At 33.7% G+C, this 20,522-nt stretch overlaps 1 protein-coding gene across 6 annotated transcripts in view; it reads right to left on the reverse strand.

Moving 5' to 3' along the window:
* ROBO1 (roundabout guidance receptor 1) overlaps window positions 1-20,522 on the reverse strand; it is a 374,585-nt gene that overhangs the window by 8,959 nt on the left and 345,104 nt on the right. For all 6 annotated transcript variants that reach the window (XM_039855122.1, XM_039855124.1, XM_039855127.1 and 3 more), the window contains 4 exons: window positions 19,810-20,055; window positions 11,196-11,602; window positions 8,024-8,176; window positions 413-721 (listed from right to left, as the gene is read on the reverse strand). In XM_039855122.1, the coding sequence (XP_039711056.1) occupies window positions 413-721; window positions 8,024-8,176; window positions 11,196-11,602; window positions 19,810-20,055 (1,115 nt within the window). The remainder of the gene's footprint in view (window positions 1-412; window positions 722-8,023; window positions 8,177-11,195; window positions 11,603-19,809; window positions 20,056-20,522) is intronic.

Consider the following 20,522-nt stretch of genomic DNA (forward strand, 5'->3'; position numbering starts at 1 on the left):
CTCAATCAGATCCAACCACCTTTCTAGTTTTATTTTTTATCATGTGTCTCTGGCCCCAAACATCCTATTCACCAGCCAACTAGAAATCAGTTTCACACTTTCATGTTTTTTCTCTACTTATTTCCTTTATTTGCTGTTCCCTTCTCCTTGTTTAACCTGTTGAAATCACGTTTTCTTTTAAAATACAACTCAAGTAGCATCTCTCTAAGGAAGTCTTATATAATATCGTGTATTAGAATTAATTGTATAAAAATTATTTGGGTACATGCCTGTCCCCCCATTAGAGAGAAAATTTCTAAATCTTACTACTTTTCATATTGCCCTAGAGAACCTAACAGCGTATGAATCTAACAGCACACGTTGCAAATATACGTTCAATCTATATTCATTTGCTACTTGAATAAATCAGTACCTTGAATGAGATGAGTCTTTGCTGGTGGAAGGTCTCGTTTTGCTGCCTTGTTTCCTCGTCCTTTCCCATCATTTTGCTGTTCCTGTGCTTCTCTGGATTCACTTGGATTTGTTCGCATATCAGCAACTTGTCTTCCATCCAATAGTTCTCTCCCCTTGTAATTGCCTCCTTTTCTATCTGAAGATCTGTCTGTTCTTGATTCTATACAAGGGAGTTTTGGCACCATTACAGGTCGTACCTCCAGCTGTGCCTTGGATTGGACAGTGGGTGACTTTATCGCAGGTGGTGGCACAGGAGGAGGAGGAAGATCTAAAAAGAAATATATAAAATGCTGTAAAAGTCTGCCATTTTATAAAATCACCAAATATTAGAATTATCATTGGAGTCAAATTCATCTGCGACTAGAACAACTGAAGGCAATCAAGGAATAGGAAGACCAATAATTTTAATGTACTCATTGTTATCTAACACAGAAATATTGAATCATAGAGCTGATACTTACAGGTTATCTAGTCTTGGGATAGATGATATGGGCATAAGTGCTGTAACTTTCCCTCTCCAAACCCTGGCAGACCTTCCTAATTGATTTTGCCCATAATGTTTCTGGTCCCAGATGCATGCTCTTACTCATTCGGTTACCACTTCAAATTGATTGAGGATGGCACTTGAGTTGAGATCTATTTGCTATCTCTAATCTAGTCTAAATCTTTTCTCAATTTGTAGACAGGGAAACTCAACCACACAGAATTTAAATTATTTTACAATCTCAAAATTAGATATGATCAGAACCGGGACTAATGCTATTATATTCTTAATTTCCGGCTCAGTGTTCTTTACACTATTTCACTCTATCACCTGTTTATAATCTACCATTCATTGATGGTAACTCTCCACTTTGTATATGCAACCAGATGTTTTAAACCAGATAATCAATGATGTAAAATTAAGTGAATTTCATCTATTCATATATATGTAGTTATATATTAACATATTATATATACCAGAACATTGCATATAATTCAATTTCTTATATATTGTAAACATACCTAAAGATATTTTTAAAAAGTAAGCATAAAATTTGATATCTAGAAAATGTATTTTAAGTGGTGTTATCTTTTCAAATGACTCCTGTGGGTCGGGGGGATGACTCCTATGTACACTCTAGGGAAGAGAAATATGTATCCTTATGATAGCTGATAAGTTAGTAGAAGAACATGAGTAGATTCTAGTTTTAGGTTGTTCTGGCTGTAGTATAGAGAATGGCTTAAAAGAAAAGACTTAAATCCAGGAGGCCAAGAGGTTGTTGTAATAGCTCGTGTAAATAATGACAGAGGCTATAACAGTACTGATGGCTGTTCAGATAGAGAATAGTTATCTTTGAGAGATTAAGGAAGAAAAATCAATATTATTTAATGATGAAAAATCAATATTATTCCCAGTAAGCAAGGGAAAGGAACAAAAATCTAAGATTACTTCTAGGATTTTTTCCATAGTTGACTAGGTAGATGAGAAAAACATCACTGAAGATAAAGAATGCAGGGATGAGGAAGAGATAGTTTGTGAAAAAACACTGTAAGTTCAATGTTAGAAAACTGAATAGGAGAAGCCTTTGAAATATCCAGATAGAGATGTCCAGTAGGTGGCTGGCTATACACGGAATCTGAATTTCAAGAGAGGTCAAAAACAGAGATTTGGGACTTATCAGCATAGTTACATTTATTTATTTTTTTGAGTCATGACTTTAGAAATGGTAATGTTTTCACATTGAGAGAGTAATGTCTATGTGATAGAATAAATCAACTAAAAAGACATTTATAAAACCTCAACTAAATGCTTAGTATTATAAAATCAATCAAGATTTTAAACAAAAAATACACATTTACATGGTAAAAAATTCAGTCTGTAAAAACTCGAAAGTATAACCCTTCATACCTCCCCTCTTTCATTTCAAATCCTCAATATTGATTGTGCAGAGATAATCAGTTTAGTTTTCTATAGATCATTCCAGAAATTATTTATTCACATAGAGCAAGGCTACCAAGTCAAATAACTCCAGGGAGCACCATTCGCATCAGGAACTATGTAAAATATCTACATCTGGAATTGTATATAGTGCCTGTCTGCCCACCGATAAAAAGTACCATACACAAATATCCAGCCTTCTTTCTTACTAACATAAATGGTACTGCATTTCCCCCCGCTAACTGTGTAGTTGTATACATATCCCTATATAAACATACAGCTCTATTTTTTTTTTTGAAAAGTTTGCGTTATGCTCTATTTTAGGAATATAACATTATTTATTTAGTCAATCCCTACAGAAAGATATTTAGGTCATTTCCAGATGTTTTCCTATTATTGACAATGACCTACTGACTATCATTTATGTATATCTGTATGAGCAGCTCTTGAATATTAAAATTGTGTCTTGAAAATTCTTAATATAATAGCAATTTAAGGTTCTAGGAAACTTTAGGTGTTTTTTCATCCTTTTTAAAAAAATATTTTTAAAATTAATTAATTAATTAATTAATATTATAGTGATATTGGTTAACAAAATCCAATAAGTTTCAAGTGTATAATCCAACAGTAAGGCATATATATATTGCATTGTGTATTCACTGCCCACAGTTAGATTTCTTTCTGTCACCACATATTTGACCCTTTTTACCCCATCAACTGGCCTCATCCTCCAAACCCTCTGGAAACCACTAGACTATTGTCTATGTCCATGAGTCTATGTTTGTTTTGTTTGTTTGTTGCTTTTAGGTTTATATCACACATATAAGTGATATCATGTAGTTTTAACCTAGTATTTCTTTCTTATATTATTAAAAAATGAATTAATGCTTTTTTTTTTGTCCCATAAGTAGGTACAAATTTTTTTTGCAACTAATTTCCTCTTGACATTATATAGCCAAAACTAAGGCATTTGAAATTACTATATTGGTTTTCGAAAGCAGAAAACTTGAGACACCATCTTACTGCCAGCTGTTTTACTCAGGACTCCAAGTAGTCGAACTTTTACTCACATTTTTTTGCTGTTAGCTTTCAAAGCTCACCACATTCTATTTTCTCATGAAATAGCCTTAACACTTTATCTAAAATGATGGCCAATGTATATAGCAACAGCACTGATTTTCCTCAGATTCTATAAAATCAAAAGATTTTTGGTCTTACAATATAGACTGCCGTTGTCACTAGTGCCTGATTTTCTTCCTTTACTATTTTAATGGATTTTAAAAAACAAAACAAACAAAAAAATGATACTTGAAAAAAGAGCTATCATGAAGGCTCCACCTCCATCTGCTACTTGTTTATTAAAAGTAACAAAAAAGAGAATATGAGCAGACAAACTGTACTGAGTGGATTAAAGCCAAGAAACCCAAGACCAAGGAGTTCTAAAAGTTCAGACTGAGCCTGTGAATGGCAATGGGAGGAGGAGAAAAGCCTAATTCAGAGAATATCTGGAAGAAGAGGGAGTGAGTGACAGCAGGTTCATTTCGTCACTATCTGCTTTCTATAAACTTAAACTGGATTGCAAATACAGGAGACTGATGGAAACTGATGACTGCTACTATCATCAAATCATAAAATGTCTGGGCTTAACAAATATCAAAACTGATGATTACTGCTATTATAATATCATACAAAGTCTTGGGAATATATGACTCGAGACAAAATCTATTACAAAATGCTCCATATAGGTGTTATCTATAACATGAATAGAAAAGGAGAAGACAACCCAATGGTAATTTTAAGAGTTCTAACTTCATGTATATAATTGCTAGTATATCTAACTGACAATTAGAGGGAAACGCTGGTAGGTTCGATTTCTTATATAAGTAGATTACTAAAGAAATTATTTTTAAGTATTACAAAATAATTACTGAGTCAAATCAGGGATTATTATAGTATAAATAATTCTATTTTTCACATAGTGATAAATAGTGCTTTCGCCCAATTGATACCTCTAAGAGCTCAATTTGGATTTAACATGAGATTGTGGATCTGTTTTGTGTGTGTGTGTGTGTGTGTGTGTGTGTGTGTGTGTGTGTGTATAGGCTCTTTATATAATCATATAAACACTATTCTTTATATAAGATTTTCCAAATACCAGTATAATACATAAAAAGTAGTATGTAGGAGCATACACATACAGATAATTCTGCCAGCATCACCTCACTATGGAGGTCCAGCACTCTATTTACTTAACTGCTTACATTCCCAAGACCTTGTAATTAATGATAAATCAAGTCAAAATAATATCATTCCAAGGAGGGTGGTGAATTTATAATTTATGAAAAGTAGGGCTGGAGAAATAATGTAAATTTGGTTTTTAAATCAAGTATGCAAATGCATCGGAAATAGTTGAAAAGAGGGGCTGGGAAGAATCTATTAGAAGGTCCTAGAAATGCACTTATGCTTGGCTTTAACTCAATAAAATTCTGACTGATAAATATTCATATATTTTAATCCTACCCTTCATCTGGGTTAAACTTGGAAGTGATAGAAATGAAATAAATAAATAGATTCTGCCTGTCATGTCACTATGACTACAACATGGAGCATTCCTTGTGTGTTAGGAGGCCTAGTATTTTTACCTACAGAGCGAGGTACAGTCACAGTGCCATTGATCAGGAGCTGGAGAGCTGTTATAAGCTAAATTGTGTCCCCTCAGAATTCATATGCTGAAGTCATAAATCCCTGTACCTCAGCAGGAAACTGTATCTGGATTTAGGGTCTTTAAGAGGTAATGAAGGTAAAATAAGGTCCTTAGGGTGGGCTCTAGTCCACTCTGACTGGTTTCCTTATAAAATGAGATTAGTACACATACATATGTCGAGGAAAGACAAAGGAAAGAAATAGGGAGAAAAGAGATGGCCACCTACAAGCCAAAAGAAACCAGAAGAAACCAACCATGCCAACACCTTGATCTTGTACTTTTAGCCTCCAGAGCTGTGAGGACATCAATTTCTATTGTTTAAGCCACTGAGTTTATGGTACTTTGTTACGGCAGCCCTAGAAAACTAACACACAGTTGACTGACAAGAATCATCAAAAATTACTCTTTAAGTGATCAGACATAGCCACTCTTTATCTTTCTTTATATAGTTTACATAAATTCCTTTCCAGAATTTTAACAAAATTTTCAAAATAAAAATTCTACATACTCAAGACTGATATATCATATACTGAAAATAGTTCACATAAGTCCATTAACAGTATTCAAACACAACCATCATGGTTAATATATTTTAACCATTAAAAAGCAAAAGTGAAAAAAAAAACCTCATATCTTACTAATATATTTAATTCACATTTTAATAGGCAGCTTTTTAAAAGTCTTTCCCCATTTCCTCTCTCTTTTAATAATTGTACAAATTGTGTCTGCCATTGAGTTTCTTCATGAAAAAGTCTGTGAAGATTTTTTTCAAAAAATGCAATATAGTAAATTGAGAAAATAATTTCCAAGAAAATGACGTTTGTTTTGATGTCATAGTATGTGCATTTCTTTTATTTGATGCATTTACAGGTATCTACATTCGCATGATTTCAATTAATCAATATGAATTATAAAATAACACATCACTTTATTATTTTTTTTCTAACCAAATCAGAAAGCATCCAGAAATAAATTTAATACTTCTCAGGACAATAAACATAACTAAAAAATAATTGGTTATCAAAATGTGGAAAATAAAAGCTAAAATTAAAAAATAGCTTTAGTCATATTTCCATTTTGTCTATTTTTGTAATTTTGAAAAAATAAATATTGGCTTCTACATTATAGTATGATAATTCTGCATAATCACTTTTATAAAATTAACACAGAAATAAAAAAATATTTTAAGTTAACTTTTTGGCTTTATAAATATTTCAATATATTTATTTGGTATTTCTGAAATAGACTTAAAAATTTGGGTACTTCATCACTCAGCTTAATAATATATTCAGAGATTAGTTACGATTTACATTTAATTATTAAACACACTGAAATAAGTACTGCAGAATGTGAGACAATAAATATAGATCACAATTTTCAAGCATAGTGTAATTTATAACTGTGATGCTATGCCTTTCAACTTGGCATGCTTACACATTATTTAAAGCATTTTTAAAAAGCATCATTCAATGCTAGAAGCCTCTCAAAACAAGTATAAATAAGAGGCAGAGAGAGCTACACGAAGCTTTAGTCTAGACTTTCTACCTTATGTATTCAACCTTGATGTATTTACATCAAGGTTTGCTGTTTAACCAGTTTTTCACTTAGGAGCGTCTCTCTTCTAGATAATAAAACTAATAGAAAAGCTATAAAACTTGTACAATGCCATTACAGGGGTTCCATAAATGTAAAACTGCTGATAGAGTTTGGGGATTTACACCTAGTGTTTGTCCCTTCACAGAGGCAAACATGCACAAAACTACTGTAATAACCCTTCAAAATCAGATAATATTCTGACAGCTCAGTTTCACTGACAAAAGAGTCCTGGGCAGAAGCCAGGAGGCCCAGGTGCGCTATGTCATGCCAGTATTTAATGTAGTCTAATATCAGATAGATGCTAGTGAGAGAAAATACTCCGAATAAAGTACAGATAATAGCATGGACAGCCACTCACTGCAAAATTACTTGTGCTCATCATGCTGTGATCTTTGTATTAAATTTTTCTGTCAAGTGGCAGGAATCACAGGGAGAAGTGCCTCAGAAAATCCTTCTTGTAACCTTGGATAACAATCTATAATATTAGGCTTTCATATGATAATGGCAAATGATGCCCTTTTGGAAAAATTGCTGACTGGTAATGAAAGTCCTAATCAGATTGTGGTTGGAGAGGACCAAGAAGTAAGGAACGCTGCCTATGACACCCTTCTTCTCCCACACCTTTAGCAAATGTAGCAAACTTGACAAGATGGGTGAGTCTGAGAGAATTTATCTTACATGAATTTTCAACAAATCCCTCGGGGTTGTTTTATAAAACGAGAAGGTGGTGGTTTAATAAATGTTGGGCCACCTGAGGCACTTTCATTAAAGGCTTTCTTTAGACAACAGCACAATGTTTGCATTATTCTCTTGTGCTCCCTTGAGAATAAAAGCCTTACCTCTTCAGTGAGAGTCGATATTATGTGTGAAGGCACGAAGAAAGATGATTCGGCTTGCCTCTTGGTTCACAAAATAACTGTTTGTAACATCACTATAGTTATAATTAATATTTGCATGAGCTTATTATGTTTTATTTAAATGCAAAATTCTCCAGAGGGTAAAAAAATGAGGACACTGAAGATTTATCAGTGAGTCTGGTGAAGGCTGATCCCATGCCATTACTTTAACTATAATAATGCCTATTTGTTTGAAATTACAAAATAACCTTTTAAAAATATTAAAAGTATACATTGTTTTAGTTTCTTAAATAACCAACTTATTAGAAAATTGCAGGGACTAGAGATGCCTTAGAAGATATGGAAGTCAATCATTCCTATAAGTAATATGAGGTTTACTGTTAATGGAAGTTTAATGTAATTTCTAATGTCAGTGGATACATTTTCTAGTCACGAAGAACCAGAGTAAATAGGCACGATTCATAGATGTTTTCATCATTTCAATGGACTTACCATCTGTGTAGGTTTCTCTGCGCAGATGTCCTGGCTGGTGTTTTTGTTTCTTGGCTGGTCTGGCCTTCTGCATTACAGCAGCACTCATGTTGCTATCTGTAGAAACAGGACTTGTAGGTCGAGGGCACTGAGATGTATGAAAGTGTCGGCGGCCTGAGATAAAAAAAATCAAAGCCAAACTCATCAACAGATTTTAATTACAATAGAAATGATAAAAATACACATGAAAAGTAGAAACATCCTTAATTAAAGAAAATAGCTTAAATCAAAAATTCTAGCAAATAAGATATTTGTCACTCTGCTTGTGCTATCCACTGGGAAAAATACTCTAAAAGCATTTTTAGGCTTTTTTTTTAAACCACGATATTTTTATACTGGTAAAGTTCATGATACCTATTTATTAAAGAAAAACATTCCAATTATATTTGCAACTAACTTCACTAAAGTTATTGTTAAATAAAAATACTAATTAAATTTTTGCATAATATATTCAATGTCGCTTTCTCAAGAGGAATAGCTAGAGTCCTTAAGAAATTCGTGTTCTAACAATGAAGAGTACTAATTACATCTTCTATTTTAATTAAATATATGTTTATGCTATTTTTTGAAGCCATATTCCTATTATCTTAATACATTCTCAAATATTTTCTCTTAAGGTGGCCTGAAATTAAGCTAGCTCACAAATTTAGATGTGCCAAAAATTACCTACGCCTCTTTTCTATCACAATATAGAAACTTGCCGGTTTGGGATAAAGTGACACTTCCAGAGACTTTTATGATTTTTGATGGTGGCAGAGGTATTTTTTGATTACAAGCATACCACAGAGATATTGTGGGTTTGGTTCCAAACCACCACAACAAAACAAGTATCACAAAAAAAGGAGTCATACTCATTTTGTTGGTGGAGGGCCTTGCCTTCAATTTGTAAAAAGTACATCTGTGAAGTGCAATAAAGCAAAGCACAAAACAAGGTATGCTTGTATTTGGTTTTGGAGGGATAATATTCTCAGGTGCCAGTGATAACTAAATTTGTTAATCAGATAACATACATTTCAGGGCTCTCAAATTCTCTAGGTGTCTTACGGAGACATTGTTTTATAAAGGCACCACATATTTAATCCATAATAGCAATGGAGTTCTAGTGGCCCTACACTTACTTGATCTTCTCTATTTTGGCTATTAGAAATTCCAGAGAAACAAATCCAGAACTCTCTGTTATTTGACAAGAAACTTCAAACAGACATAGACAACATGTCTTTTGGCTATAAACAGGAGAATTCACATATAGTGAAATCAACACATTTAAAGATGCTAACTGAAGCATATTAAATAATAGACATTAATGCAGCCAAGTGAGAAGCAATGTGATAGGATAATTCATTCATATTAATTTCAAGTCATATGATAAGCAGGACCCTTTCCTGAAAAGAACATTTTAATAGGCAGAGGCCAATGCATGTTTAGTTCCTTATAATTATGAGCCAAACTAAAACCAGAAGTGCCACTAAATTACAACACGATAAAATATTAAACCAAACTCTCTTTAGCTATGATGGAGACTATTACAATTAAAGTTACATATCCATGAAAAAAGAGAATTAGGGCTGAAACCGAACACATTATTCATTCTATTGCATAAGGCCATCTACTGCTGGGGTATACGGTTGTTCATAGATGAATTTTCAATGTTATTTCCATGTTTCCTTTATTTAATGAATTGAATGAAATACACCCTAATGCAATCTGAAAGCAGTAGTTTGAGATGTTTAATTTCACTTATTTTTTTTTACAGAAGATTAAAAAATAAGGAAATACAGAGAAACAAAAGCTATATATAAAGTTAGATGTTATTTATTTATTAGGAAAGACGGGCAGCTTTGCATACTTATATTCAGCAGCTACTGGGGGGAGGGACTTGGTTGAAAACCATAAACTATAGGTCTGAATAAAATAAAGTATATATTCTACAATAATTGGTTGAGCGCTATCAGACATTTTTTTCTGTAATACATTCCTGATAAATAATATATAAAAGTCACTTTATGATGTGAGTTAAATTTTCTCTAAATATATTCTACACTGATAAGAAATAATGACCAGTCCAGTATCTGAAGAGAACATGGAAACTGCTGATGTGATAGTTATTACAATAAGAAAAATAAAACAACAAAATACCAATTATTGATTTGTTGTGATAGTCTTTTCATTCTTAGAAATATATCTCTTTCTTGATGGCTATATTATTTTACTCTACTGTGTGTATTTCTTGGCTACCAGAAGTACACAAACATGTATATGAGTGTATGTATGTATATATTCTATTCTACAAAAATGCAAATCATGTTATAAATGTATGATTTAAATTTAAGTGATTTTCTTTCTCATACTGTTTACTTTCTAAAACAGGTTGAGGGTAGAAGATGAGCAAAAATGGGTTGAAACATAAGAAAGGATGTATAGTAATTAAAAATGGGCTACTGGCAATGAAAAGGGAACTTAGAAAAATATATAAATACTCATTTAGATTAACTTGCTCTCCAAATTATTAGATTAAAATTAACAATGTTTAAGTATAGAACATATTTGTAATTGGAAATATATGTATATTACAAATATCTTTATATCTTTGTAATTAAATTAATATTCTAATTGAGAAGGCATGAACAGAATAGGAATGAAGGAGAAATAGCTTTGTCTCCAATGGCTAACTGGCCCCCTGGATATTAATCTATTTCTCTGAGAGAATTTCTAATTAAATGGGATAACAGAACTACCATAATACATTTTATTTTGATGATGTTTTACATCTTAAAAAGAACATATAACACAAACCTCACTTAATTGACTGTATGCATACCTAAAGGAATTGTATATATATTTGTTATGACAGTCTTAAAAATGAAGACTTCTAGGGTAGCTTTACTCACATTATATGACTTATTAAATAAAAATAAAATAGAAGATTTAAAAAATCCTTGTCAAGAAAAAGGGAATAATTAGGCTATGTCAAATTCTTGGACCTTAGTTTCCTTAGGCAGAAAAAAAAGAAAAAAAGGACAGTAATAATAGTTGCATTTCACCTAGGACGTAAGATTATAGGAGATAATCAGCGACTGACATATACAGATTGTGTTCTCTTCAGTGAAAGGTCAGTGAAAAGCGTACGACTTACCAGCAGCATCCTGCATTTGGCGCCGTGCCACTTTCAGACCAGCATACTCTGCGGCTGCCGCAACCGCCTGAGCAAAGTCAGCATCGGTGAAAAAGGAGCCGTCAGAAGAACTAACACTGGAGCGCCCGCTGGAAATGTTATCCTCCTCCGAGGCTGAGCCCCAGCCATTGATCATGGATCCAGTGACTGAGCTCTCCAGGTCCCCAACACTGGATGCCGGGGTCTGCTCAAGCCCACGTAACAAAAGCCTTCTGGTCTGCATCTTTGCCACTTCCAAGTCGGCTTCATCTTCTTCCTCTTCTGGCGCATCCGTATCCATATCTGAGACAAGGGGTCCTGAAATGTAGCCATAGGTATGCGGTGGAGAAATCGGCCTTGGAGGTGGAGGCGGGCTCACGGGCTGCCGTCTGTAGGAAGGTAAATAAACGCATAGGACTCAGCTCACAAAAGGATAAATTTATCAAGAAATTTAAAACACACCGATTTGAACTTTGCTTCCGTGTATCTAGTTTATTGGGGGGAAGAGGGAACGACAGGAAATCAGAGAATGTCTAAGATATTTTATTTTGAGTTGTAAGAAATTTACCTTAAAACCAGAGGCACTTTTAACCAACCCGAGCTACCTTTTGATTCAACTTTAATAGAAATATACTCAGCTATCTATAAGTCTCTTTATGCTTTGTCATTTGGATTATGTTCAATTACAAAAGGGGAAGTGATACTATTTTGACATCGATGCCTATGTATTTGTCCTAAAGCATACTAGATATTATTGACAGCTTATTATTACCAAAGACAACAGACATCAGTCCTGAAACACACTGATCTATAAATGTACAAACTGTGCCTTTCCTCTTCCTTCATTGTCACTCGTACCATTATAAGCAAATATTCATTTTGACTATAGAGTAGAATTTCATAGGATTAAAAAATTACACATTCAGCATATGACAGTTTCTTTTAGATTTTATTCTAGTTAAAAAAAAAAAAAAGCTGAGAACCAAGAGCAATATTTCTCTGAATTACTCCCTTATGACTTTCACTAAAGATTATTAGCTATTTTCAAGTCTATCACTATTACCATTATTCTACCTATCTTTTTACAAAATGCTTCAAGGTACTCTTCTTGATGTCTTGGAATTAGTTAAGGACTAAAGCTGAGGACAAAATAAGGCTGTATCCTACAATTTAAATTCACAGAGTTACCAATAACTAGTTTCAACCATCTTTCCACAGAGCTGGAGAACAGATTAGTTCAAAGCAATCCTTTAACTACCATCCAACACCATCACCCATAGTGAATATAAGATACTAAGATAGTAGAGAGTGTTTAGACATTAGTGAAAAGCAAGGTTTATGGAAAGAAATTATTCCCCAGGGAGGAGAATGCCAAGAGATTATCACTTAAATAAGGAAAGTGCCTGAACAAAGGGAAGGGATATAGTGATTTCTAGTTAGAGGACTACTTAGTCAGTGACTTGCTCCACAGTCACAATGCTCTCTAAGAAAGTCTATTTCTTTCTTAGAAATTTCTAAGAAGGAAATGACGTGGGTAGGAATATCGTTTGGAAGAGTCATGAAAATGCTTCATCAAATTCTGAACTCCTGAGAAGAAAAATGATAGATTCCACACAAGCCTGCCAACTTGAGCGCTAGTATTAGAAGGTAGATGAGATTAGTATCTAGTGTCCTATGGTGACATCCATGGCTTGGAAAACTAGGATATGAATGCCACTCACTGGTAGTCCACCTGAAGATGTGGCTAAATTGTTCAGGGACTACAAATGCCTAGAGATGCTGCCCAGGATTGCGTCCTTCATCAGTAGAGTAATTTGGTGTCAGCCCTTTTCCCTCAGTATCCTTATGATACTCAGGGAGCAATATGAAATAAAATACTCATTAGGGCTAACCAAGGTGATGACTGCATCATCATTCAGTCTGCCCTTTTTATGTTCCCTCTTCCTTGCTTTAGCATTTAGGACAGTGAACCTGGAAGAAGGGGAAGGAGGGAAGTTAAAAGCAGAACATGCCCATTTACTCCATGCCACCATATCCACAGACAGGTGCAAACTGCCAGGATGTCTGGAAATGCACAATTACGGTTTTAAAATTAATAGGACTGGGTCTTAAATTAAAAGAAAGCATACAAACAAAACAATATAGGATCTGCTCAATACTTAACTAAGAGACCTACTATAGAGAGAAAAAGAGAAGTTTAATATAGCATAGTTTTTAGGGTGGGATGGCAGATGTTCAAAGAAAAACATTTTTGCTTTTTATCCCAATGAATTGAGACACATCAATAAACATGTTTTATTAACACAAATGGAAAAGCATTAAAAATAAATGATTATTAAAATACTATAAATAACTCATTTTTTGAGCAACTATTTTGTAATGAGTATATTTTACAATGTCAACTCATTTAATTCTCATAACTTTCCAAGGTACTTCTTTTATTATCATTTTACAGAAGAGGATATTAAAATTCAGAGGAATTAAGGACTTTGCCAAAGTTCCTAACAACTGGTATGTATCAAATTTAGAATTTAATCCTGCATTTCATTTCCAAGGTCATGATCTTACTTCTAGGAATGATATTATTACATATATATTCATATACACATATGCCTATGCATATACATACATACATATGTAATATATACACACTATTTGTGTCTGTGCGTGTTTATATATATATATATGAGAGAGAGACATAATTCTTTAATATAATGTGTTATTTCTGTGTGTGCGTGTATATATATATATATTTATATATACATATGAGAGAGGAAGAGAGAGAGAGAGAGAGACATAATTCTTTAATATAATGTGTTATTTTTTATTTGTGGGTGGTTTGTAATGTAACTGTGTGTGGCACTAGAAGAAATATGAAGAATGTGCCAAAGCTGAAGTTATTTAAGATTTTAAAATGGGTAATTGTTTCAATATGGAGTGTGTTATACACATAGGAAGAAAACCTTTGTTTAATTTATATTGCAAAAAAATATCGTACTTAAAAGTCAATTTAGTCTTTGTCAGCATGCACATCCAAAATACCACAAGAAACTTCTTTTTTTAAAGACATGTAAGCCTTTTAGCACGAAAGGGACTATTTTGACCATCAATAAGGGGTTGCAGAACAGCCAACTTCACTCTAAAAAGATGCCAGCATTGTTGTATTTGGATAAATCACATTCGGTGGAGTAAAAACATCTTCCTGTTAAACAAGGGCTGGCTCCTGACTATTACCACCCTATGCAAATGCTGAGGAAAGACAGAAAAATTTATTCAAACCATCTGTAAATAAGGCAAACCCAGGGAATGTGTGATAAACATGTACAGTTTGAAATATGTAATATATTCTATTTGAAAACAAAAAGCTATTTCAAGATGCTGCACTCAAGTGGGACTTGCCACAAATGAACCTCCCTCCACTCTCTAGATTTTTCCCTGAGGGTTTTCAATGTCTTTTGAAATAATGTACAAGTATACAACTGCGAATCACAACACTCTAGGCCCCTGCAAAAATTATGCCTTCATAAACATGTTCAAGAAAAGAAGGGAACAATGCCATTAATTTATGAAAGCAGGTGTTTATATAGTTCAGCACATACCATTTACCAGGCAAAAGACAAACAGAGAAAAATGCATACCTTTGAGTTTTTTTCTGAAACTGGTATAGCTTCAATTCTTTGTATAATTAACTATTAAACAGTTTGTAAATATACAACATATTTAATTTGCCTTGGCTTTCTTACTTTTTTTCCTTCCAAATGTACTCAATTTGTTTTTATTAATAAAATATCAGTAATTTTCCTATCCCATACATAAAAATTACTTTCACTTTTCAAGAGATGTTTTACTAAATATTAACAGTAAACTCAATAGGACCAGACACTTTTTGAAATAATATATGTAAATAAATTTAATATATTATTTTCATAGTTATTATATGAAAAAGAGAAGAAAGATTTCTATCATGTTGGTCACACAGTTTGTCTAGTTGTAGACAAAAAAAAAGAATATCCTAGAAGCTCATTAGAATGCCAAAATTGCAATAATAATGCAAGTCTGAAATATTTATTCATTTAAACATTGCAGTGTTACAATGGTCTCAATTCTGTAATTTCTTAATTTAAATCACGCTATTTATATATATTACTAATCAATAAACATCTCATATGCTTTTCTGGGATGAGAACCTGCCAGTTCACCATCAAGAGAGGGGAATTGAGTGAATCTCGTGAGTGCTCTGGCCAATAGAATGTGGCAGAAGTGAGACAATGTTAGAAATTCAGCCTGAAAGGACTTACAGTCCAGTGGAAGAGACAGACAATTAATTAAATATGCAGTGATAATGCAGTATTCACAAAGCTCCATGACAGAGGATGTCTAGGGTATTGTGAAAACACATAGAATTGGATCCTACCTCAGAGTTGGGACATCAGGGAAAGATTCTGTGAAGCATGTCTGCCACTTAATCTTGGATCTAGAGGACACATAACTGTTAGCTCCAAAATAGAGAGGGGGTAATGGTGTTTCAGGAAGATGGGACGACAAGTGGAAAAACTTCAGGGTGGGTAAGAACACTGGTCATTCCAGGAACTGGAAGAAACTTAGAGTGAAGGTAACAAGAACAGTGAAGAGGCGGGTGGCAATGGATAGATAAGAAGGCATGCAGGGGTCAGATCACAAAGGGCTTTGATTGCTATATTAAGGAATCTTGCCTTTATTCTAAGGGAAATGGAAAGCTATTGAGAGATTTTAAGCAATGGAAAGAACTGATCAGTGTTGCATTTTCGGAAAATGCCTCTGTACATTCTGTAGCAGGAAGATTAAAGAATGGGCAAGGCTAAAGGCAGTAAGCCACTTATGGACCATTATAGTAATACAGGCAAGAGAAAATGGCTGTCAGAAGTAGGAAAGTGACTTTATGACTGGAGATTTGTGTATTTAAGCAGTAAAAATCTGCCGTAATGAGTACTTGGATATAAGGGTCTGATGCTCTAGAATGAAATCTGTAGAGAAGTAGCTATCTATTTTTAATGAGTGCATCAACAGGGGAGTAGCAGGATGATGAGAAACAGAAGTCATCTACTGATGGGGCATGCATTTGAATAGGTCAAGGCTTCACTCAAGGATTTAGCTAGATATGGGAATGATAGCACTGTATACAGTATCAAAGAAGTAGGAACAACTTTAATGTCCAACATTAAGGAAGTGTTTAAATAAATCATAGCACACATTTGTTTACGAGTATCTAGAAAAATTGTTGATGTGAAAAAATACACTATTCATTGAAAATAGTAGCTTATAAAATAATATTGGCACATCACAAAGTCAAAACAATGTGAGTATGTATAGAGATGAAGAACTGGAAATATCTTTACTGAGGTTTTACTTAACGGTGACTATTTCTGACTACATAGATCATTGGTATTTTTACATTTTCATTTTGCATATCTTTATTGTCAAAAATTTCTATAGTTGATTATAACTTCATCATAAAGGAACAATAATAGTTTTGTGTTTAGTGGGCTTTTATCTACTTTTTATTAGTGCCTAGTGTTATCTCCAGCAATAGTCCCGGAAATAAAATTCTTACTACCTTTAAAGACTGAAAATCATACAGTTATTTTTTAAAAGGCTGAATTTAGTCAGACTGTATTTTAAGTGCATTTCCCAATTATGCATGTCCACATCAAGTTCATAAAATCATTCATACCCACTAAAACAGCAGGAGTAGGTAAGCTCCAAAATTTTCTAGTATCAGATTCTATTAATCAAACACTTACTGAAGGAAGCTTTGTAGACCTCAATAACATGAGTAAAACATCAAATCTTCTCTCAAGGAGGTTTTAACTTAAATATGGAAACAGAGATACAAACAGCAAATGCTAATGAAACCTAAAAATGGATTAGTATTATAGCAGAGCTATGAATAGACCATCGTGAAGAATAAAGAAAAGGATGGTTGACTTTGCCGGGGGACCAGAAAGGAGTTTCACAGAGGTGGTACATTTGAAAAGGGCTTAGAAAGGTGAGAAGTGCTTGCCAGACAACCAAAGAAACAGCATGAGCAAGACACAAGTGCTTCAAGAGGACACTAAGCAAGCTGAGCATTTTGGTGGTGGCCATGTGAGGCAAGAGTGGCCTGTTCCACTTGCTAGCTCCAGAGCAGCCTCTGTGGGCCAGAAAGTGCCATTGCTGACATGGAAGTTGGTGCATTTAAGACAAATTCAGGGAATTTCAAACAGATTAATTAGAAAAGTGGGTGTGTGGAGGAATTGGGAGGGAGGGAGGAAGGAAAAGGGAAAGGATTGTGAAATCTTTTAATATTGGGCTAAAATAGTAAGACTTGACTCTGAATGGGGACTAAAATTGATAGACTTATGTGTAAAGAAAGATAATATGGAAAGTAGACAAAAAAGGGAAGATATGAAAAGTGAAGATCAGTTCAAGGATATGGCAGTATGGACTGGCGGCCTTCTCTAGCAGCTATAAGAATAAGAAATGAACAAAAAAATCATGAGACATTTTGGAGTTAAGAGTTGAAAAGGGACTTGGTGAGCAATTTAATTTTGGGAATAGTTGGAAGACAACAGAAAAAAATTAAACACTAGAATATCAAGCTGATTTCGAAATGAGAACTTTTTTTATAATTTTGCCTATTCATTTGGCTATTTTATTTTTAATACATTAATGAGATAAATGAGGATTTATAATTCTAAATAAGATCACCGATGTATGAGGAGAAAGAACACATTTGAAATGTTAAGTACAAAAACAAAGGATTTGGTTTTGAACATGTGCAGTCTGAGATGTCCAAGTGAAAATATCACAGTGGTACTCAATAAAAAGGGCTGGGCCAGCTAAATAAATTTGAAAGCCATCAAAATATAAATAATAATTGAATCAAGTGATGGAGTGATAGTATAAGGGTGAGGACATTAGGGAATTAATATCTGTTGTGTACTTACCCTGCTTCAGATACTTTATATACAATATCCCATTTGACTCTCACAACTTCTAAAATTGCCATCACTGTAGAAAGCTTATGTCTGATAAAGATTGAGAAGCTTTAGAGTGACCATTAGGAAGTTACTTGCAGTAGATGATGGAAGCAAAGAAGCAAAATAGTAGAGGCCAAAATGCAATGAGCTGAGGTGTAAATGGGGAACGGGTAGACAAAATTTGTTAAATAACCCTAAGGAATAGGAAAAAAAAAAGAGAGCATGATAACTAGAAGGAGAGGCTAAGAAAAGTTTAAAAAGTAGTAAGGTTAACAGTGAAGAAAAAAGGATAGAATGACGAGAAATAGGCTGGAAAGTCAAGATAAATAAAGGTGAACCAAGTTTTGATTGTTTTGTGGAAGGTGGAGAGGATGACAGAAAGGAACACAAAAGAAGAGGCTTGTTAGGAAGATACTGGGTTCTGCTTGTAACACAGAAGGGATTGGTGAGGAAATAGGCAGTTCAAGAGAATGATAGAAGAATGCTAAGGTATTTCAGAGCTAATAGCATCTATTAGCCTCTCATTTGCTTTGAATAAGAAAGAATGCCAAGGACTGTGACCTTAAAAGGGAAAAGAGATACCTTATTTGTTCTCAATTTTCGTGAAGCTCCATGCTTTAATCATATTAAATTTAAATGTATGACAGTCCAACTTCCCTCTTTGTCTCATAGAAGAAGGTTTAACTACTTTCTTCATTTTAGAAAATATGTGATTTGAATTTGGTAATAACCTCTTACTGATAGAATAGTTAATAAACATTGCAAGTTCTATTTTAATAGAATTCAAGCAGCAGAGACCAGAATTTATTATTCATTCAAAAATATTGAAGGGAGATCTTCTGAGGCAGAGTATACTCAGTTCAAAGCGATATTAGAAATACACGAAGTCATATACATATAATGTGTCAAATGCAATAAAATAGTGCAAACAAAATCATTGACAACGAGAGAGAAGCTAAGATGATGCAGTGACAGCTTTCATGTGACAGAAATGACAAATGAAGTATTTGTAAATAACAGAAATGTATTGGTTGGCGATGCTGAATATATAGGTTAAAAAAGTCTAAGACACACACAAGATTTAGTAACTGGACAAAAAGACTCCATTTCAATATCAAAATCAAAATAAAGGTACCTGATATCAATGCAAAATGAATATATTAAACTTATTGTGCAACATTACAGCTATGAGGGAACAAATCATTCTGTGGACTTAATTTAAAAAGAGGAAAAATTCTACTTTTATAGACCAAATGCATAAAGAAAAAAATACAAAAACACCTGCCATCAATGAAATGTGCAAGATTAGCAAACTATATATTTACTACGTAATCTCCATGTATTTATAAATGCAATTATCATAAGTGGATGAGTATTAATGCATATTATTTTATAGTTGCAAGTTCACTAGGATCAATTCATCTAATGTTCTGGTCAATAATACTATGTGATTTGTTAATTACCAGGACTTACTGTGTGATAATACTGGAAAAAAGCTCACGTGATATGAAAAGTAATTCATGTAATAGCATTCTATAAATGCTACTTAGGAGTGGAAACTTTCTGATATGAGTAAAAAAGGCTAGTGACAATGGTACCTCCTGTCAGGTTGGTGCTGCATGTGGCCAATCTCCTCTGGGCAATCCGGCAACATAGGCTGGGGCTCTTCCTGTGGAGAGGGGGTCAGGGTGGCAGTGGACTGATGGCTATAAGACACAGCAGCTGGGGAAGAAGCTGCTCCTCGTACAGGGGGAGTGGGTCCTCGTTCATCTTCCTCTTCTAGTTCGTCTTGTTGCAAATACATCCTTGCTGGTGCCACCGGACATGGCATTTCTTGGTCATAGCTGAAACAGATTATAAGGAACTTAGACTTACTTCAGGTTATTCAAATAAACTATTTGTATAGTTAAAGGAGTGTCAGTTTTTAACTTTTTTTTTTTTTAAATTTGAATGTGTTGGGCCACCTTAAGGAGGTATTGTTAAAAAAATTATTCATTATCACAAAGGTTTGTAAATTGCTACATATATTTTTTTCTCTGAGGGATTATAATTTAAATCAGCCTCTTACAGGCTCTGAGAAGTCAAGCAATACAAAAAATATATTTAATTTAGTATAATTTAGTAATTCTAAAATGTGTTTGATAGATTCTATCCCTTTTAGTCAAAATAATCTCTAAACTAAAGGACAACTCAAGTGTGCTTGTAGATGACCCAAAGATAATATGCTAAATTCTGAAAAAAAATATTTTTGAAAATCTTTTCAGAGGGAAGTTTATCAGAGATCAAATTTTTAATTTAATCCAATACAACC

Source organism: Pteropus medius, unplaced genomic scaffold (genome assembly GCF_902729225.1).
Source record: "Pteropus medius unplaced genomic scaffold, Ma_sr-lr_union100, whole genome shotgun sequence".
NCBI lineage: Eukaryota > Metazoa > Chordata > Mammalia > Chiroptera > Pteropodidae > Pteropus > Pteropus medius.